The sequence below is a fragment of the Camelus bactrianus genome, chromosome 1, assembly GCF_048773025.1.
Source record: "Camelus bactrianus isolate YW-2024 breed Bactrian camel chromosome 1, ASM4877302v1, whole genome shotgun sequence".
NCBI classification, from domain to species: Eukaryota; Metazoa; Chordata; class Mammalia; order Artiodactyla; family Camelidae; genus Camelus; species Camelus bactrianus.
The window spans coordinates 96,952,954-96,974,691 of NC_133539.1; the positions used below are offsets into that span (position 1 = coordinate 96,952,954).

Below are 21,738 nucleotides of genomic sequence, written 5' to 3' on the forward strand. Positions count from 1 at the left end.
CAAAGTTTAAGCAGTTGCAAAGAATCTAGTTTCCAATGTATTGTAAATCTTGACATTTTGAAATAACACACTACTTTCTTAAATGAATCCAATGGAATCTAAATACCATGGCAATACGATACCTGCAATTATCTCTTAAAAAAAAATCTGAACTCTTTTTAATGTTCCTCTTCTTCTTCTTGAAGTTACACTTTTACCCTACTTCCTTCAAAGAAGTTTATTGGACTGTGATACATTTTTATGCTTGAAGATCTGTAACTGATCATCTGCTCATACTTCTTGACCACGACAGTATATATTTATCTTTAAAATTTTTAAATTTTATTTCCTGTGGCCTTAAGGTTTCAAGTGTTCAAAAAAGTCATTTTGATTGAGTTAACATTACAATCACTAGTAGCACATAATTGATCAAAACAACAGGACAAATTTTGATAAACGGAAAGTAAAATTTTAGTGGAAAACCCCTTGACAGTGATCTTCAAATTGGTGGTTGTCAATTACTGCCCAGGCCCCAACCACTAGGACTTAAGGTGAAAGAGGAAAAATTTTCCTCCCAAGTGTCTGCGTATGTGCATAATGGTATTTGTTTCATGATCAAAAACCACCTCCATTTTGCACCTCATATGGTGGGGAAGTTGGACAAAGTATATTTCAGGCATCAACTCTATCCTGGATATTCAGCTAAAGCTGATCCCCTGGAGAACCCTTCACCTCTGGGTGTCCTTATACCTCCAGTTTAAAGATCACTATGCTCTCCACTTTGGTATATATATTAAAGTGTTCACGTAATAAGTGAAAAACCCACAATGTGCATATAAAATACAAATATATTTTATATTTACATACACATACATTTATTTTATATTTATACACACATACACACACACACACTCAGATGGCCTGGTTCCACCCTCTGATTCTAAATTTACACTGGGCTGGGATGGAGATAGCTTCAGTAGTTTTTCAGAGTTCCCCAGCTGATTCTAAAGTGCAGTTGAGACTGATAATGGCTGGATGAGGGCTAAAAAGAAAAGAGGAAAAAAATCCCCTAAAAGCATCATAATCAGCACAGACTCCCACCTACAGTGAGACCACAGTGCATTGTGGGCACTGTCAGCGGGGCCTGTTGTTTTTTGTTTTTTCCTTTTGTGCTGGAAGGGGAAACCATCACCTCCACCATGAAGAACTCTAGGACATGTTACTGTCTGGGAATTTGGGCACAGGGAAAGGGTTCTTCCTGGTAAAGCATAGTGCTCATGCAGAGATCAAACGGACAGTCTTCAGACTTACAGGAAACATGCTTTTTTTTTTTAACCCAAGTTTTAAAAGCAGTTCAATGCATCCATTTTTGTGTAGTGTCATTATCTTCTGCACTGCAGGGCATCCTCTTCCTCAGTAAGCAATGTGTCTTGTTTTCCTCTGACTGCTTTGTAAGATTTTTCTCTTTATGACTGGTTTTCAGCAGACAGGAAAACAATAGAAAAAAAAAATCAATGAAACCAAAAGTTGTTTCTTTGAAAAGATCAACAAAATTGACAAGACTTTAGCTAGACTGGCCAAGGGAAAAAAGAAAAAACCTCAACTATCTTAAAATAGGAAAAAAGAGGGGACATTTATATAACTTACAGAAATGAAAAGGATTATTAGGGAATACTATGAACAACTGTATGCTAACAAATTACGGACTTAAATGAAATGTACAAACTGCCAAGAATACATAAAATATTGAAACTGATATAAGAAGAAATGGAAATTTTGACTCGACCTATATATAAAGAGATCAAATTAGTAATTTAAAGATTTCCACAAAAAAAAGCCCAGGCCCAGATGGCTTCATTAGTGAATTTTACCAAACACTCAGAAAATAATTAATAGAAAATTTTCACAAATTGTTCCAAAAAATAGAAGAGGAGTGGACACTTCCCAACCCATCCTATGAGGCCAGTATTACCCTGACACCAAATCAAAGATAGCACTAGGAAAGAAACTAAACATCTATATTGCTTATGAATGTAGATGTAAAAATTCTCAACAAATACTAGCAAACCAAATCCAGCAACCTATAAAAAAGATTATATACCATGACCAAATGAAATTTATCCCAGGAACATGAGGTTGGTTTAACATCTGGAAATTAATTAATGTAATAGACAATATTCCAGAATAAAAAGAGGAGGGAATATGAGGATTTAAATATATGCAGAAAAAGCAGGGAACTTCCTCATCCTGATGAAGGACATCTACAAAAACTTCACAGTTATAAGTAATATCATACTTAATGGTGAAAGACTGGATGCTTTCCACCAAGATTAGAAACATGAAAGCCACTCCCACTTAGCATTGTACTGGAGGTTCTGGTCAGGACAAAAAAAAAAAAAAAAGAAGAAATAAAGGGCATCTAGACAGGAAGGAAAAGAAGTAAAGCCATCTCTATTTGCAGATGGAATGACCATAGAGAACCCTAAGTAATCCACACATACACACAAATATTAGAACCGGCAAACGAGTTCAGTTCTTGTATTATAGAATACAAGATTAATATACAAAAATAAAGTGTATTTCTAAGGAATACTACTCAGCCTAAAAAAGAATAAAATAATGCCATTTGCAGCAACTTGGATGGACCTGGAGATCATCATACTAAGTGATGTAAGCCAGAAAGAGAAAGAAAAATACCATATCACATATATGTGGAATCTTAAAACACACACACACACACACACACACACACACACACACAAATAAACTTACAAAACAGAGACAGACTCACAGATATAGAAAACAAACTTATGGTTACCAGTCGGGGAAAGGGAGTGGAGAGGGATAAGTTGGGAGTTTGAGATTTGCAGATACTAATCACTATATATAAAATAAACAACAAGGTCCTACTGTATAGCACAGGGAACTACATTAAATACCTTATAATGGCTTATAATGAAAAAGAATATGAAAAGGAATATATTCATATTTATAAATGAATCACTATCTGTACACTAGAAAAATTAACACAATATTGTAAGTTGACTATATTTCAATAAAAAATTGTATTTCTACACACTAGCAATGACCATTCTAAGAATGAAATCAAGAAAACAATTCTATTTATGATAGCATCATTAACAAAAGAAGTCAAGACTTATACACGGAAAACTACAAAACATTGTTGAAAGAAAATAAAGATGTAAATAAATGGAATTAGACCCATGTTCTTGGATCAGAGGACTTAATATTGTTTAGATGGCAATACTATCCACACTGATCTACAGATTTAACATAATCTCTATTAAAATCTTGCCTAGATTTTTTGCAGAAATTGACAAGCTGATCCTAAAGCTCATAGGAAATGCAAGGGACCCAGAAAAGCCCAGACTTGAAAAAGAAGAACAAAGGAGGACCAATATATCCCTATTTCAAAACTTACTATAAAGCCACAGTAATCAAGATAGTGTCCTCCTGGCACAGGCTAGACAAAGGATTAGAATTGAGAATCCAGACATAAACCCTTACACTTATGGTCAATTGATTTTTCCCAAAGTGACAACACAGTTTAATGAGGAAATAAGTCTTCAACAAATGGTGCTGGGATAACTGGACTCCGCAAAAAACAAAGTTGGAGTCCTCTTTAAACTATATACAAAAATTAATGCAAAGTGGATCAAAAAACCCAACTGTAAGAACTGAAACTCTAAAACTCTTACAAGAAAACATAAGGATAAATCTTAATGACTTTGAATTAGGCAATGGTTTTTCAGAAATGATACCAAAACCAAAAGTAACAACAACAAAGATAAATCAGATTTCACCAATAAAAATTTTTGTGTATCGAAGGACACCAGTAAGAAAGTAAAAAGACAAACGTAAAAAGTAAATATTTGCAAATTATACATCTGATAAAAGTCTAGCATGCAGAATATATAAAGAACTCATAACTTAGTAAGTAACAAGACAAATAACTCAGTTAAAAATGGGCAAAAGAATAGGCGTTTGTCCAAGAAGGATATATAAATGGCCCATAAGTACATGAAAATATGCTCACCATCACTAGCTATCAAGAAAAATTCAGATTAAAAGCCACAATGAAATACTGCTCCACAACAACTAGATTGACTATAATCAAAGTCAGATAAAATAACAAGTGCTAGTGAAGATGTAGACAAATTGGACCACTACATACTCTGCTGGTGAGAATGTAAAATGGTGCAGCTACTCTGGATTTTTCTTTCTTCAGTTTGGTTTCTTTTGCTTATGTCTTTAGGTTTACCGATCTCTTCCTGAGTGCCTAATCTTTTAAGCCCATCTTCATATAAGACATTGTATTGTTTCATTGCTAGAAGTTCCATTTGGTTCTCTTTTTATACCTCCAGTTTCTCTCATTGTTGTATTCATGTTTTTCTTTAAATATTTGAGCATATGTATAAAAACTGTTTAAAAATCTTTGCCTGCTAATCCCATCATTAGTCATTTCTGGGTGCTTCCTATTTATTGGTTTTTCTCCTGACTGTGGTTCACATTTTCCTGCCTCTATGTATATCAACTTTTTTTAATGGATTGACATAGCAAGCCCTACATTGGGGGAGTGTCAAATTTTGTTATTTCCTTCTAAGGATATAAGACTGTTCAGTGAGGCAGTTAGGTGACTTTGGGGTTATGTCGAGCCTTGCAAGGCTTGTTATTAAGCTTTTGGGTAAACTTTACTCTGGGCTAGATTAGCCCTACTGCCAAGACCCTTCTGGGGTCTCTACTGAATGCCCTAAATGTATAACTCCCCATTCTGGCAGCTCAGAACATGAATGTTTCCCACTCCTTTTGAGCTCTGGTAATTGTTCAGCTTGCAATTCCTCATTCTTTGCGCAGTTTTATGAGGTCTCAGCAATACACTCAAGGAAACTCCGTACTATGGAAACTTCGGTGGCTGTTTTCTTGCGGAGCTCCCTCCTCTACGGTTGTCTGCCCTACAAATTCTAGCCGCCTCCTTGAACTCCAACCTGCCTTCTCAACTTGGTAACATGACGGTGCGCTTAATGGGATCCCCCTTCTGTGCACCTTAGCCTGCAAAGTACCTCTGTTATGGATTGAATTGTGTTCCCCTGAAATTCATATTCTGAAGGCTGAATGCTCAGTGTGACTGTATTTGGAGACAGGGACTTTAAGGGAGGTAATTAAAGTTAAATGAGGTCATACAGGGAGAGCTCTAATCCCATAGGATTGGTGTCTTTTACAAAGAGACACCAGAGATCTCTCTCTCCATATAGGCACAGAAGATAGGTCACACAAGGATATAGTGAGGAAACAGCCATCCACAAGCCAGGAAGAGGCCTCACCAGAAACCAACATTGACAGCACCTTGATTGTGGCCTCCTAGTCTCTAGAACTGTGAGAACATGAATTTCTGTTGTTCAAACCACCCAGTCTGTGGGATTTTGTTACGGCGGCCCAGGCTAAAATAGCCTCTCAGCAGAAAGCCTGAACCACTCACTGTATGTGGTTCCTTGTCATTTTTCTTTCTCTTGGGGATTAGGGTCCTGCACTGCCTGTTGTCCAGTTTCTGAAAGTAGTTGTTTCATATATTTTGTCTACTTCTAGTTTTCTATCCAGGAAGTTTATGTGGGTTCCAGTTACTCCATCATGGCCAGAAGCATGAGTTCCCCTCGCAGAATGTTTTTTATCTTTCAACTAAATGATTTTCAGGAATTTCTGAGACAGGTGAAAGATGGAGAGTTACAACGCCATGAGGAACCCCTGAGAAGTCTTCAGTCACTGCTCATTACTCCCCAGAGACAAGCAAGTGCATTATGCCATCTTGACTGCTGTCGGAGTGAGGATCCTCTATGCACCTGGCAGCCCAGCACAGGCCTGGTAAGATTTCAGATTTCAGCAAGACAAGACTTTTAGGTCCTACTCATACTTGTATTGACATGGAGTTCTCATTCAGTCCAAGAAAGTAGTCAGTTTAATCTCCATCATACAATTTCCTTCAGAGTAAGAAAAATTCACTCTCTGCATGAGTATCTAGCTGTGTCCTTCATGAAATCAATACTTACAGGACATACAGAGTATTGTTGTCTCTGGGGATTAAAGCCAAGATTATGTTCTGGACTGGGTCACAAAGGGCAAGGATGGATTCTCAAAAAACCAAGAAAGAATAACCATACTAAACCACCAGACACTTTAATTACAGTGGATTTCATGCTCTCGGGGCAAGAAGGGAGGTTCTTTAGCCAATGAGCAAAAATAGATACAAAGAGCAGTTTGAATGATACCCAAGGATTGTAAAGATGAGACATTAGATTTAAGGAAGGTAATTTTAAAGGAGTATAAATTTTAGCATAAACTGAACTCTAAAGTAAAGGAAAACTCCAGAATATAAAGGGACTCTGACCACAAAAGCTGACATTGACTTTTTAAAATTGAATAAAACTAATTTATTTATATATACCCAAGGTCCAATACCCAAGAGGTGCTATGAGAATGCCAGAATAATATTGCTAGAGCCTTGCCATCCCTTCTCCCTCTCTGCCTCCCCTCCACTCCACACTCCCATATCGTCGCTACAGCCAAATCACCTCAAAACCCAGATCTAATCCTACTGCTCATCTGTACATAACCTTCCTTGGCTATCCAACCACAGAACAAGCCCAGCTCCTCAGCTCCCAGTGCTCTCCACCATCTTTCCCCAACCTACCTTTCCAGCCTATTTCCCACCAGATCACCTCTTCCTCTGCCCCCTCCCAGATACCTCTCCTGCAGGAATTATCACAAAGACCCTGTGCCTCTGTGCTTTCCCATCTCTAAAATGCTGTTCCTCTGTGCCTCCCCAATTCCTCTCCCTCATCATCAAAAACTTTGTCTTTAAGGGTTTTGATCCAATGCCCCATCCCTCCATGCCTGTAGCCCCTCTGATTAGGCTTTTTTTTTTTTATCAGGACTTCTCATGTTTTGCTGTTTAATGTTTAAACTCCCTGAATGCAGAACTGTATCATACGTCTTCACAACTGTTATCCACAACGTTATGTAGCACATAGAAACCCCTTGTTTTAAGAAACTAAGTGCAAACACTATTCTGAAGTTGTAATATCCCAAGAATAGGATTGACTTTCAAGTTGTGGATTTGCTTGTCCCTCAGTGAAGACTCCAAAGCTATTTCTGTCCCCTCCCTTTCCCCTCAGTCAGCCTAAGGAAAGGTAGAAGCCTGGCGGATTTAAACACAGGTTATGTTAATTGTGGGAAGACATCTCTGGACTCTACTAGTCTGGAATGTTAATCACCTTTTACCATCCAACCCATTAATACAAATGTCTCAAGAGGAAAAACATACTCACTCCTACACCAACGCTAGGTTTTTTAAAAAGTTATTTCAAAGCTGCTTCTGATCACAGCTTCCCAGAGGCTTATGTTTTCAGCATGTTTGTCATTACTTTACTCTGGACAGTATTTAATTAGTTTTTTGAGTTGTAACTCTCTTTATGTGACACTTTAGAACTCAGTTATACTTATCATATTATCTTTCCAAATGCGTCTTCTGGATACAAATTTCCTGGAACACATCCTCTTCAGTTACTGTAATAATTCTTAAATTTAGTGCTTTACTGCAGATTATATAGGAAGCTCATGTACATTTAAAGGAATTGACTATAATGTAGATCACTTTGCTTCCTAGGATGGTCTGTACAAGCATGTACACACACACACACCCCTACCCCCCAGGAAAATAAGATGCAGTGGAGCAGGGGTTACACACAGCCTCTGGAGAGTTTCCTGGAATGGGAATTTTGCTTGAAGATTTAAGGAGTTACTAAGAACAAAAAAACATTTTTTATGTTAAAAGCAACATGAACAATATGGAGTAGTTTTTCTGAATGAATTATAAAATAAGCCTTTGGCAAAATTGTGCTTTGCAAGGGGTCTCCTCAGGCCATAGCCCCAGGCAGACCTGTGCTTCGGCAGAAACGAGAAGCCCGAGTTTAGCAGTACAGAGCATCTTCACTGAACTAAAATTGCCAGAACTTTGAGACGACATAAGATCCAAACACCAGCTTGAAAGCAGGTATGGTGTTTTTAAACCCATCTTACATATGGGGAAACTGCCTTGCCTAGAACTGGTCATCTCGCTCTGTTTTGCAATTCTCATCATGGAAATAGTAAGGAGCACAATCGGTCAGGAAAACTGAACTTCCTAAATCCACTTTAGAGGAGGGGTCTTTCCAGGTCTGAGTCAATCTGCAGCCTGAAGTTAAGTTATGTTAGGACAAGAATCTGTTGTGTCAACTTGCCTCCTCTTCTTCTGGTGTCTCCTGCACTCCCTCAACTTTTATTTTTGGTTTAGTTGATGTGAAAATTTCCAGTCCATCTTAAAGTGGGAAAACAGTTGTGAAGTGAAATGGAGATTACGTTTTTAAGTTTGCTTTGTTACTGTCTCGTCTTTTCCCACGTGGAATAATTTCTGACAAAGCTCTTTGCTTTTGCTCCTCCTTCCCCAAGCCTCATGAAGGGTTTAGGGTTTTCTTATTGTTTTTGTACTGCCACAAGCTATAGAATCAGGGCAAGATACTTAATCTCTTTTGGTCTTTTCTTTAGAGCACTGAAGTAGATCTCAGACTCTTTCACACCAAATTTCCATACAACTGTGTATCACAGAACTTTACTGGCAGAATCACACTGATAAGTAACCTGTTGTTTAAAATACATTATGTATTTTAATACCTTAAAAATAGTGTCTCATCTGTAGGTCCTATGGACTATTAAAAGAAGAAACACAGCATCTTCTAATACATTAATAAAAATGTTTATAGGAAAATGTCATCAGCTGCTTCCCTGCAAACAGACCTGCTCTTAGCAACTCAAGAGAAGCAACAAACAAAAGAGTGGTAATTGCTTTTTTCTCTAGTAAGAGTTGCTAGTACACAAAGTAAATGAGCAGAGCCAGTGACTCCAGGGAGTGTTGGCAGCAACCTACCGACCAGGTTCTAACATTTCTCTTTACTAACCAAGCCAAGCAACCCAATGCTGGTTCCATGCATTCTAGATAATTCCCAAATAGCTAAACACTTGGTCTAAGCAGCTTAAAATCACAAAATCATAAACCTGTCTTAAACAGTTATGATCTTTAACAGGAAGGAAGTTGGATGGAAGGAGTAAAGTCAATCACTAGAGAAAAGGAACGGTTAACAGATGATAAAATTATTAGTGAATACTAAGTGAGAAATAGAATCCAAAGATAGGAATGTAACCCAAGTTATACCAAAGTGCTTTCTGGGGCTTTGTCAATATTCATTCCCCTCACATCCTCCCCAGCCCCACACAATCTTCTTCCCAATTATGGTGGAGGCTCGTGATGAAATGAGGCCAACTTTACATTTTGATTTTTCAGTTATGTTAAAGAAAATCCTCTACTTTTAGGGCGCTTAATGAAGTTCAGATTGGGTTTCCCAAGTGATTTAAAGAGTTCTATTATGGTGACTACAATAAAACTACAAGTACGCATTTTCTCTACTCAGAACGATAAGGATTTAAATAACCTGTTTTATGTGAAAATCAAGATCAGTTGTCACTATAAAATATAAGCATAATGCAGGCATTTTGGCTGCTCTGCTCTAAGAAAATCTAGCAAATCAAATCAGTTATTTTATACTCAAAGATTAAACATTTCCTTTTAAAACATCTATCCAAAGTTTTAAAATACTAACCCAACAAAGGATAACAAATACATTGCACTGATCGAATAGATTAATTGGGACAATTAAGTCCTCAATTTGTTTTCTTAGAAACATAATCTCCCTCTCATGCTGTTTCTCTCTTCTTTTAGGTTCTCATTTTGCTAAACTTCCCATTCTTAAGTCATTCCATAAATGTGAAGCAAATGAGCAAAAATTTTCTTCTGTTCCTTGAGCTGTTTCAGATTGTCATGGTCTTCTGCATTCTGCCTGTGGTCCTCATTGTGGACCACAAACTGACAGCATCAGCTTGTCATTATCTGGAAGCCTGGCTGAAGTGTAAATTATTGGGGCCCCTCTCAGACCAACTGAATCAAAACCCCTACAGATGGGATCTAGGAACTTGTCGCAATGATTCTTAGGCACACTACAGTTCTAAAACCACTGCTGTAACACGTTTGCCCAGTTATCATGTTGTTTGTTATTTTGCTCATGCTTAACATAGGCAACAGAAGACATCTCTACAAGACTTGAAAGAGAATGGGTGACTTAACACTCTTCGCACTGTACCTGAGACCAGTTCCTATTCCTCTTCAAGGTACAGTTCAGATCTGGGTCTGCTGCTACTTGCTTTTCTAAAGCCTACGGAAAAAGAGCCAATGACTGTGAAGGAAAAGGCTCAGCTCAATTTTCTAAAAATATTTGAACTTTGCTTTCTCTTCTGAGATTGTTAAACTGTCTATATCAGTCAAGAGAGAAGCTCTCACTTTATTTCTCTCCAGATTTGGGGATGTTAGTATGATTTTTTCAGGGATTCTGGAGGGTGGGAATAAAGATAGATAACAGAGTAAACTGCTCCTCTCTGCTCCACCCTGGTGCAGAATACACCACAGAGCTATGGGTAATTCAGCAACAATGAAGCACACGCAACTGGACCATAAGGCTCAAGAAGTAGTTTAAGGTCCCAGAGTGGTGAGACTTGAGAGATCTGAGTGCCAGCCTGGGAGGGGGAGATAGGGGCTGTTAGCACTGACTGGGTTAAGAAGCCATTAGAAAAATTACTTACTGACAACAATTTTTTCAATGTAAAATCTGTATTCCTAAATACAGTTACCATATAAAGTGCTCTAGCACAGATTTAATTCCAGAAAGGAGGCATTCCTTTCACATCAGTGTAATAAAAGTTTATTTTCACAAAGCTATAGAGGTAAGCTCCCAAACTTTACAATTCCTCATGTTTCTCTCAATAGATTTTTTTTAAGTCTCAATATTAAATATCAACTCATGCTTTAAAATTTTGTACGCTATTTTTAAAAATCTAAATTAGTTAAAATTATGACAATGATAAAATGCCAACCAATCAAGTCCCCAAATTAATAACATTCAAAATAAGAATCATCATTGGGATCCTGTCATATTTTGAAAGTGGTAAAGGCTGATCAACTGTTGTTATTAATCTTAGTTCCATAAGTAAACAATGCATGTACATTTTGAAAGTATATTTATCCTGCACATTTTGATGAGGTATAAAGCCATATTTTGCCACCATTTTTAAAAGTAATCTAACAAATGTCTTTCATAGCAACTATGGTAAAAACCCCAATAACATTAGCCAACCTGCTGTCATGTTCTGTGGTCCTCTAACTAATACAGTACATTTATAAACGACACAACCACACCAATTTGTAAGCAACTATGTAATAAGTTTTGAAATATTAGGAATGGAGCCACATTTCAACTTTCCATTTTTTCATATTTTTTTATATTCACACTTCTTATTAATTTTTTCACTACTCTATTAAATCTTAGATTTAAATATGGCCAAAGATAAAATAATATTGAAATGGTTGTCAACAAAATAGTTGAGTTTTATCAGTGACCAAGACACTTAAAACTATTCTCCAAAAGACAAGTTATTTACCCAAAGCAAACATGGCAAAGGTTAGAATTAAATCTTAGAGTCTCATGGTTGGCCTGCCAGATGCATGGGAATATCCAAAGCTCAAGTTTGGAAGGTCTAAATGTCACTACTGGAATGTCTGTCACTGAAGAAAGACCCTACACACACTCAGCAGTGTGTTCAACTTGCAAAAGTTTCGGCTGGTACAAATCAAGTTAACAAGGTTTTAAGCCTTAGTCAAAGATAACAAAATATTACACTTGACTAATAACCTCTAAGTAACCTCCAGCTTAAATTGTATTGACTTTTGCCTCTGTATGATCTTAGGTTAATAGTTCTGCAGCCTTAATTGAAAGGATAAAGCATTTAATCAATTTTCTGCAGTGAATTATTAGACTAACTTCTTTTTCAGCTAGAGACTATAGTATGTTTCATCTTGAGGCTGTCACAATCATGATTATTACCAGACATGCATTTCAACAAATATTCACAAATGAAGTATAAGGTTGTGCTAAGTGTCTGGTGAGTCCAGTGTTGAATTGTCTCCTAACTTTTCCTCAAGTCCCTTAACTTCCACTAACAAATCTAGACCTACCACTTTTATTCCTATAAGGAAGCTGAAGTACATTATGACTTGCTGTATGACTATTTTTCTATATTATGGTCCTATTTCTGCTGACTTACTGTTTTTATCAATTTAAATTTAAAAAAAACTATCTTTTTAGAACTCTGGAAAGATATTAAATTCACTGAATAAAAAACTTTTCAATTTTGTTTCTCAAATATAATAAATTCTGATATATGATGTTAGACAAGTTAAATTATTAGACAAGTGATATCCATTCACCTAATATTAATGTTGTAAAGAGGTTCAACTAAACTTTCTTTAGTGAGGCAAGTTTTAATTATCCTAATAATGGTAAATGATCTATTATTTGTGTGTGAATCTAAAGTGTATCCCCTAGGAAATTATCTGTGAGTCAAAAGCAAAAACTTAGGCAGACAACTGTTAAATATAATGTTAACAGGTACGCTGGGCAGTAAATTCAGACTTTTTATTTAGCTTACATCTGCTTAGTTTTTTATTGAGTTAAGTATAAAGGCCCAGTTAATCAATTCATTAAATTGGTCAAGGCAAGACACTTGAACTACATAACAGGATTTAAAAAGCAGTTGGTCTTTTAGTAGTTCTCTGGTAATCACACACGCACACACACACACACATACACACAAACTGGTAGAGTACTCTGGATATAGGATTTACCCCCATAATCTTATATGATGCCCTGTTCACAATCTGCAGTATTTTGAAAACTATATAAATTGGATATGACCAAATTAGAGATGTCTGATAAACTCTTATAAAGTATTTGGGAACTTCAGCTACAGTCCTAAAAAGATCAATTTTAAACTATAAAAAAGGAAAATTCATATAAAATCACAACAGATTTAACAGACATCTTTGGAAAAAAAATCAAATTGCAACTCAATTTTCTACTTTTTCAAATATGGCCAAGAAAAAAAAGGTACAAGTGGTAATGTCTGCATTTTTTTTAAAAACTATTAACTGAGTAGATTTGGGGAAGAAAAAAGCTATACAGTATTATTGCACTCCACGAATGTGCAGAATTCAAAAATGTGCCAGCACTGAAAGACTGTCTTGCATTGAGGTTTTCCAAGAGGTACAACGAGCCTGCCAAGAAAGCATCTGGTCTGTACTAACAGCTTGCTGTCTTCAGTACAGGCCTTCATAATGTCAGTCACGCTGCTCTTGTAAAAATCCCTTAATGTCTGAAAGATACACAGAAAAAAGGAATATTTTATTTCAAAATTCACTCTTGTAAAATCAACTCATTGATCAGAAAAGAACTGAGAACATCTCTGCTAAACAAAATTAACTTTCACCTCTCCGTGTTCATATACATTTGCCTATAAATTTTCTATCCTGAACATGTGAAAAGGATTTGCATAGTTTTAGGAACTAGTTATTGAAGGTAAGGAGAGGGTATGTATGTAGGAAGCATAATGTATGAATTCTAGCCATCAGGAGTTCACAGTCAAAAAAACTGATGTTATAGGCCCAATTATTAAGCTTTAAACTTAAAATTAATAGCATAACCTTACTTTATTTTGGCAGCTCCAAACTCTCTCTTGGTCATTCATAAATTCTTTTTTTCCCTCTTGTTTTTTTCTTTTTTTTTTTATGAGGGGGAGGTAACTGAGTTTATTTATTTACTTTTGGAGGAGGTACTGGGGATTGAACCCAGGACCTTGTGCAGGCTAAGCATGCACTCTACTGCTTCAGCTATACCTTCCCCCCATAAATTTTAATGAAGAAAATATCCGTCTGTTAAATCTTAAGTTGGAAACTCAAGTGACAAATATGTAATATCTATTATTAATATAATATATATTATGCTAATATATGTAATATCCTGCTGATTCATCAGAATTAAGTGATACCTATACAAAGTTATTGTATTTTTAAACTACCTACAGGGGGAAGGGATAGCTCAGTGGTAGAGCACATGCTTAGTATGCAGAAGGTCCTGGGTTCAATCCCCAGTGCCGCCATCAAAAAATAAATAAATAAACCTAGTTACTATTCCCCTCCAAAAGGAAACAATGTAAGCTACTTACAAAAGAGTTTTCAGTGCTGATAGGTGGGGCTATGATCGATGATGTGGGATTGAATCCATATGCACATTGAGCTTCATTTCATTGTCAAGAATTTGAACAAGCTGTTGCATGGATGGAAGGTGACCAGATTCCAGCTTAGACCACACAGGAACATCTATAAAAATAAATGGTACCGCCCCCTCCAAATTAAAGACGATTCTATAATAGACATTCATTCTATAAATGTCTATGCACACAGCTGGGGATACGAAAGTGAGCAAAAGAATTAAGCTTCTTGCTCTTACAAAGTTTACATACTAGTAGGGGGAAATACAAAAAGAACTATACAAAAATAGCTACAAAATCACATTTGTATACTAAGAATAAAACCTAGAAGATGCTATGAGAGGGACATATGAGAGGCTGGAAAGGAGCCTTTGTACTTACTATTATTAAAACTGAGAGATATTAAAATTGAGAGAGATTATTGATGTGAAAGCTGAAATACAGAAGAGTAGTACAAGAGAGGCTGGAGAAGTTGGCAGTGACTAGATCAGGGATCAACAAACAAAGGGTCAGAGAGTAAGCATTTTCAGCTCAGGAAGACATACAGTAGGTCCTGGCTACTTAACACTCATTGTAGCCTGAAAGTGGTAACAGGCAATACATAAATGAATGTGAATGATTGTGTTCCAATAAAACTTTATTTACAAAGCAGGCAACAGGGAACATGGTCCGTGAGGCTATGGTTTGCCCATGCCTAGGCTACATCATGCAGGGCCTTTTTGCCATGTTACATGTTCTTATCCTGAGAACAAAGTAAAGACATTCAATAGATTTGAGGCAGTAAAGCAACAAGAGGAAATGTGTATTTTAAAAAATTTATTTTAAATAACTCAACTGTTTGGAACAGATGCTAGCAAATGTTTCTGTAAAAGGCCAGATGGTAAATATTTAAGGTCTTATGGACCAAGAGGCAAAATCAAGAATATTACATAGATACTTACATAACTAGAGAGATAAATTTTCACAAATTTTTCATTGATGAAACTCAAAATTTTAGGTACAAATACTGACATTGTGATTTCATATAACTTCCATATCACAAAATATTCTTCTTTTTTTTAACCATTAAATGTAAAAGCCACTGTTAGTTCATAGGCTGTATTTGCCAATCTCTGGTTTAGACAATGTATTTGAGCATAACAAGATCATTCTGGCTTGGATTAGGGTGGTTAGCAATGGAGATAAATAGACGCAGAAATGTAAAAGGCAGAACTGAGAATTTGGTAATCTATTAGATATGGAGAGTAAGAGGGAAAGTGACGTTATCCTAGGTTTCTGATACGGGCAGCTGAGTAGAATGTTAACAGTGCCATTAAACAACTGAGAAATGCCAGGGAAGGAGCAAACTGGAGTATAAAAGAATTACAGGAAGCTGACATAATCAACAGTTTGGGAGTAAACACTGTTTAGGATTTCTGGGTATAGCTCCTAGAAGAGAGGACTAGAGCTCTCCAGAGCTATACATTCAAGGATCATTATACAGATGTTATTCTAAAGCTATGGAAGTAGGTGAAGACCATAGAAAGAGGTAATTTAGCATAATTATGAAAAACAGAAACATCTGATGCTTATTATAAATCATTTAATATTTATCATAGAATGCAAACTATTCAGAACTCACCATTCAAAGTTATCTCAAATGCACCCGTTGACATACACTGGTTCTCAATCATGTTGCTCAAGAAGAAGACCATCATACATGCATAGACCTAAAAGAAAATGCAATTAAGTGCAACAGTTAAAGTCAGTCTGAAATCAAAACATGACAAGACACAATACTCTTTTAAATATATAGCCTCATTTTTATTTGGTAATTGCTCTTTTTAAATCTACCTTAAGTTTCTATACAAATTACTACTGCTATTCCATATGTTTGGATAATGTACACAGAACAAGAAAATTACAAGATTAATTCACATTTATACACATTCTGAAGAACTTATATATGTTATTCCTAATGTAAAGATAAATTTTTTAGAGATCTCATAATAGCCTTAATAAGTTAAACAGAAGAATACCAGCATAAAAAGGGTTCATTTCCACATTTTTATAACAATGTATGAATTCACAAGAGACTAGTGATGCAATAAACAGCAACTCCATGTGTTCAGTATAACCTGTCCATGTTCCAAACAAATCATTTTAAGCCAAACTTAAAAAAAGTAGTTTAGAAAGCACTAGCATATTAAGTTATATTAATTTACCTTTTGAAGGCAAATTTGTACCCTCCCAAAAGAGACTGAAAGCTCTTGTTGGACAGAAAGTTTTTAATTTAATAAAATAACCTAACTAAAAAAGCAGAATGTAGTTAGGATGTCAATTCACAACAAGCTGTTTCAGAAAAATAAATCAAAAGGCCCACAGCAGATGAGAAGGAGCTTTTCCCCAGGCCCTACTTGAGTCAAGTGGGCTCTGATTTCATAGAAGTTATCCTAGCATTTGGGAACAAAAGTCTATTTTCAAGAGAACAATACACAAGGAAGTGTCATGAAAGCTACAGCTTTCAAAGTATCCTCTTCCACAGTAGATCAACAATGTTAGATGTCTACAGAAGTAAAATGCACTAAAGATAATTTGGAATCAACAGAATTAACCAATGTAGCACAAAACATCAATAGGTACTTGCAATTCTTAATCCTATGCAAATCAGTATTTTGTTAATAGCAGGGCAGAGACACACTTCAATTAGAGGTAGCACCTGAGGAGGTTTACGTTAAGAACCCTTGCCTGTTATTGGAAATAGTGGTTCCCTAAGAAAAAGAAGTACAGCTATGTCAGGAGTCAGCTGAAGACAGTCGCAGCCTAGAACTGAAGGACAAGACCAGGTAGAGGACTCCAAGAGAGAATACTTCTTAGAAGGAAATCTAGGCAATGTCACTCGAGAGAGAGATAAAAATTAGTTCCATTTCTCAAGCAGAAAGGCAGACCCTCCAGAAAAGATGATTTTAAGTAAAATAGATGGGAGATCTAGGAAGAACATGCGCTGTAGTAAGACCCTACAAAGGAAAAAAGACATAGCACGAGACTCTTATGTATACTTATATGGATTATTTCAGGTAACTTGCTTTTTGGATCCCCCAGGAAGATTCAAAGAACAAATAATAAAAACAGTTTTGATAAAAAATAAACCAGTGGAAATCTCATTTTTAATATGAATAAAGCCATTAATACCCATATTAGTTGGTACAAAAGGCCTGCATTATGTATGTTTTACTAGATATGATTTGGCCCAAATTATATAATCAAAATTAGGTACTGAATTATTTTGTGCCCAGATAACACCTAAAGTAATACTTCCCTATCCTTCAAACAATAAAAAGATAAGACCTAACCACTCTTGATACATAAATATGGAGAATAAGGCCAAGAAAGGTTAAGGGCTTTGCCCAAAGATAAAAAGTGGTTTAAGTTGAAATAATACGTGTAAACAGCAAAAAGTACTTAAAAAAAAAAAAAAGAAAAATTCATTAAAATATTTCATTGACAAACTAAATACCTACAGCTATCAAAGCTATTAAGTTACATACCTTATTTTCTTGGCCCCACTGCCAGATGCTAGGAGCTTGCATGCCGAAGAAAGCAAAAGGATCCTTGCCAACAATTATTAAGCCTATTAATACTAGTTTGAAGACTGACAGGAAAGATGCTATGTGTCTATGAAAAGAAAAGAAATTCATCAGAAGCTGCAATTTCTCATCTATTTCAAAATTTCATAACTCAAGTGTATGTGTATAGACATTTTCCAAACACCAAATCTAAAAGTTGCTAATTATACTAGAGAAAAGACAGTTATTAAAGTTTATTGTGCAGTTTTAAAACAGAAATGTTGAACAATTTTTAAATCAAAAATTAATTTATAAACTTATACAGCATTGGCCTTGAAAATACTATTATTTTAAGAGTACAGAATTTTATACAATTGACTTTCTATAAAAACATGGGAGTTCTTAGTCTATGTCCACAATAAAAATTACATAAGAAAACACATCTTTAGAAGGGTTACCATCTCTGAAATGATCTTCCTCTTTTCCTTCTTACAGAAAAATGCTTCCATATTTGGAGCAAATAAGCATTATTTAAATTATAACCAACTGTAAATTAAACTAACTAAAGAATTATAGTAACCAAGTAAAGTTAACTAAATCATTTCACAAGTTTATTCACAAGAGTGAAAAAAATTCACTTAAAAATTTCTTTGTAAGTTACTGAAATTTCCTTACCTATATATTGGTTGAGGGAGGTAATTCTCTCCTTCAATGCGGATGTCTGGGTACCGCTGGCTAATAACCCGCATGTACTCCTCAAACACCCGCCTATAGCCTCAGGAAACACTGCCGAAAAATAAAAGTGCTTCCATTAAGTGGTTTTAGAATATGCCTAGATTTGTTTTGCAGTTGTACAAAGCCTAAAAATTATTAACAAGAGTAAAAATGAGAAAAGTCACAAATTAATGATGATTGATGCTGGATACACAGAAGTTTTTTCACAAGTTTCACATATTGAAGTTATCTTCCCTTCAAATAAATCCTTCTATTAGAAAATTAAACTTTATAGATTTGTATTACTGTTGGATAGAAAGGAAATACCTCTTCATATTTTGAGCTCTCAAATCAATTTGCCTCTTTTTTGGTATCAACAATTGTATAAATACTGAAATGAAAACAACTCTTACTTATCAGAAATAGGGACTTTCATAACTGGGGCACAGGAAGCATAAAAAGGTAGGTACCAAGGCATGATACAGGATACTTTGCTTCTTATTTCCACTCTGCCCTCAACTGGGCAAACATGCTGCTCTGTCACAGTAAAAGAAACTTAAATTCTTAGATGCTTTCTGACTCTAAAATTTGATTCTACCTTGCAAAAGAAAACAAAGATTGGGAAGATAATTTTCAGCAGTATGACAGTAATCTATGTCAGTACTCCAGAAATTAAATCAACAGCATCCAACCATATCCATTAAAATCCCTGAACAACTAAACTGTGCATATATGATACATGCTGCCCCAGCAAGAAAAGGGAGATATGCCACCACAATGTATTTATAGAGGGAGAAAAAGTGCACTGAAAACTTTAAGACATTGATGAGAGAAACTGAAGACACAAACAAATAAAAACATCTTATGTTCATGGATTAGAAGAATTTATATTGTTAAAATGTTCATACTACCCAAAGTAATTTATAGATTCAAGGCAATCTCTGTCAAACTTCCAATGACATTTTTCACAGAAATAGAACAAATAATCCTACAATGTGTATATAACCAGAAAAGGCCCTGAATAGCCAAAGCAGTCCTGAGAAAGAAGAACAAAGCTGGAGGCACCATGCTTCCTTATTTCAAACTGTATTACAAAGATACAGTAATCAAAACAGTATGTATGTAGTGGCTTAAAGACAGACACATAGATCAATGGGACAGAATTCAGAAATAAACCCACACATATAAATATAGTCAATTAATTTACAAAAAAATGAGCCAAGAATATACAATGTGGAAAGGACAGCCTCTTTAATAAATGGTGCTGGGAAAATTGGACATGCAAAGAATGAAACTGGACCATACACAAAAATCAACTCAAAACAGACTAAAGAGTTGAAAAGACCTGAAACCATAAAATTCCTATAAGAAAACACAGGGGGTGCTTCTTGACATTGGTTCTGGCAATGAGTTTTTGGATTTGATACCAGAAACAAAGGCATCAAAAGCAAAAATAAAGAAGTGGGACTACAACAAACTAAAAAGCTTCTGCACAGCAAAAGAAAACATCAATAAAACGAAAAGGCAATCTACAGAACAGGAGAAAATATTTGCAAATATAACCTCTGATAAGGAGTTAATATCCAAAATACAAAAGAAACTCATACAACTCAATAGCCAAAAAATTAATAATCTGATTTTTAAATGGGCAAAGGAACTTTAATAAACACTTTTCCAAAGACAACATACAAATGGCCAACAGGTAAATGAAAAGGCGCTCAGCATCACTAATCAACAGGTAAATGCAAGTCAAAACAACGAGTTATCACTTCATACCTGTTAGGATGTCTATCATCAAAAAGACAATATAAAACGACGAAGGTACCACTTGGTATGAAGATAGCAGTCATCAGTAATTAAGTTACAGTAGAGGGAAACCTGAGGTGCCAGCTTTGTCAATCAGTGTCATCGAGGAAAAAAATACCAACCACCACCACCCCAAGGGAACAGCATCAAGTTTATATCTGACAGGGAGAACCAGTCCAAATATTAGTAAATCTCAATGTAAGAAAACTCATTTAAAAAAAAAAAAAGAGGGAGTGAGAAATTCACCACTCTTTCTTTACAAATACCACTTCTACATTTAAAATGAAAATTTCACAAAAGATTAAGTCCCTAAAAAGTATGAAATTTTTGCAAAGGGAGACAAATCTCTATCAACTAAATATTTAAAAGAACTTAAGAATCTCCAGACACCTTATCCCTCTTTACTAAACATTCACCTTCTGTTGTTAGATTCATTAAGTACTAGTATTTTGCTACAACTGCTTTTTATATAAGAATTTTTTATAAGAAATGTTTAATGTTGCTTTTGTTTTGGAGATACTACAAAAATTATGTACAGCACCTATATGCCTAACTACCCTGAAACCAAGAAATGCCACCTGATTTCAATGCCTAAGTTTGCATCGGTGATTACAATGGAGTTGATTATCTAAAACGACAGTATCTAACTTTTAATACAATATTTGAGCGCTGGAGACCTACTTGAATTGAAACTTCCTTTTTTATAGGTGAAGGAAAAAAACTGAAACCCAGACAGCTAAAGGGACTTTTCCACGGTTATACATCCAGGTATTATTAATTCACTCACTCAAATATTTACTGAGTGCCTACTACATGTCAAGCACTATATCAGGCAGTAGTTACGTAGTAGTGAGTGGCAGATATGATCCCTGCCCTTAGTCAGGGCTGAAACTAGAATATAGACTTTGTGATTTAAGATCCTAGGCCCTTCCCATTAGACCTCAATAAAATAGATGATGTAAAACGCAACCTTCCCTGTGTCCAGGAAGTAAGTTCTCTTTGTCCACAAAGCCACAATCAAGTACTCATATAGTAGCAGATATCTTGAGGTTCTTCCATGATGAAGATGTATATTCTCCCTCAGGGAGAACTAAGCCTGTGGGCCTCAAGTCTTCATATCTGCTCTGGGAGTTCCCACCCTTCACCATGGGGAGTCCTGAGAAGCCCAGCTAGAGAGCTATGTCTATGTACAGGCAACACTATTGGTCAGATTCCTCCTAGTCACCCAGTTTCCTGGCTACTGTGCTCGGAAGCCTACCTCTATCCTTAGTTCTTCAGGTTCCAATTCCTCAGTTAAGTCTCAGACCTTTGCATCAAACTCCAAATAAAATCAACTCATAATCTTGAAATCTAAAAAAGACTTCAAATCTACCTTTCTTCAAATTTCCAGTTATAAAATAAGTAAGTTGAGGGAGTGTATAATGTACAGCATGGTGAC

At 35.7% G+C, this 21,738-nt stretch overlaps 1 protein-coding gene across 2 annotated transcripts in view; it reads right to left on the reverse strand.

Annotated features, from left to right (window-relative positions):
- Positions 1–296: 296 nt before the first annotated feature.
- The window catches only part of SELENOT (selenoprotein T), a 32,438-nt gene continuing 10,996 nt past the window's right edge, over positions 297–21,738 (reverse strand). The window contains exons 2-6 of one of the 2 annotated variants that reach the window (XM_045514454.2): positions 18,456–18,566; positions 17,763–17,889; positions 15,857–15,944; positions 14,191–14,344; positions 297–1,451 (exon numbers count right to left, since the gene is read on the reverse strand). In XM_045514454.2, the coding sequence (XP_045370410.1) occupies positions 14,220–14,344; positions 15,857–15,944; positions 17,763–17,889; positions 18,456–18,566 (451 nt within the window). In that variant the 3' untranslated portion in view covers positions 297–1,451; positions 14,191–14,219. Of the gene's footprint in view, positions 1,452–10,819; positions 13,342–14,190; positions 14,345–15,856; positions 15,945–17,762; positions 17,890–18,455; positions 18,567–21,738 lie in introns of those variants that run through there. The other variant, XM_010951976.3, reaches the window with a different exon arrangement.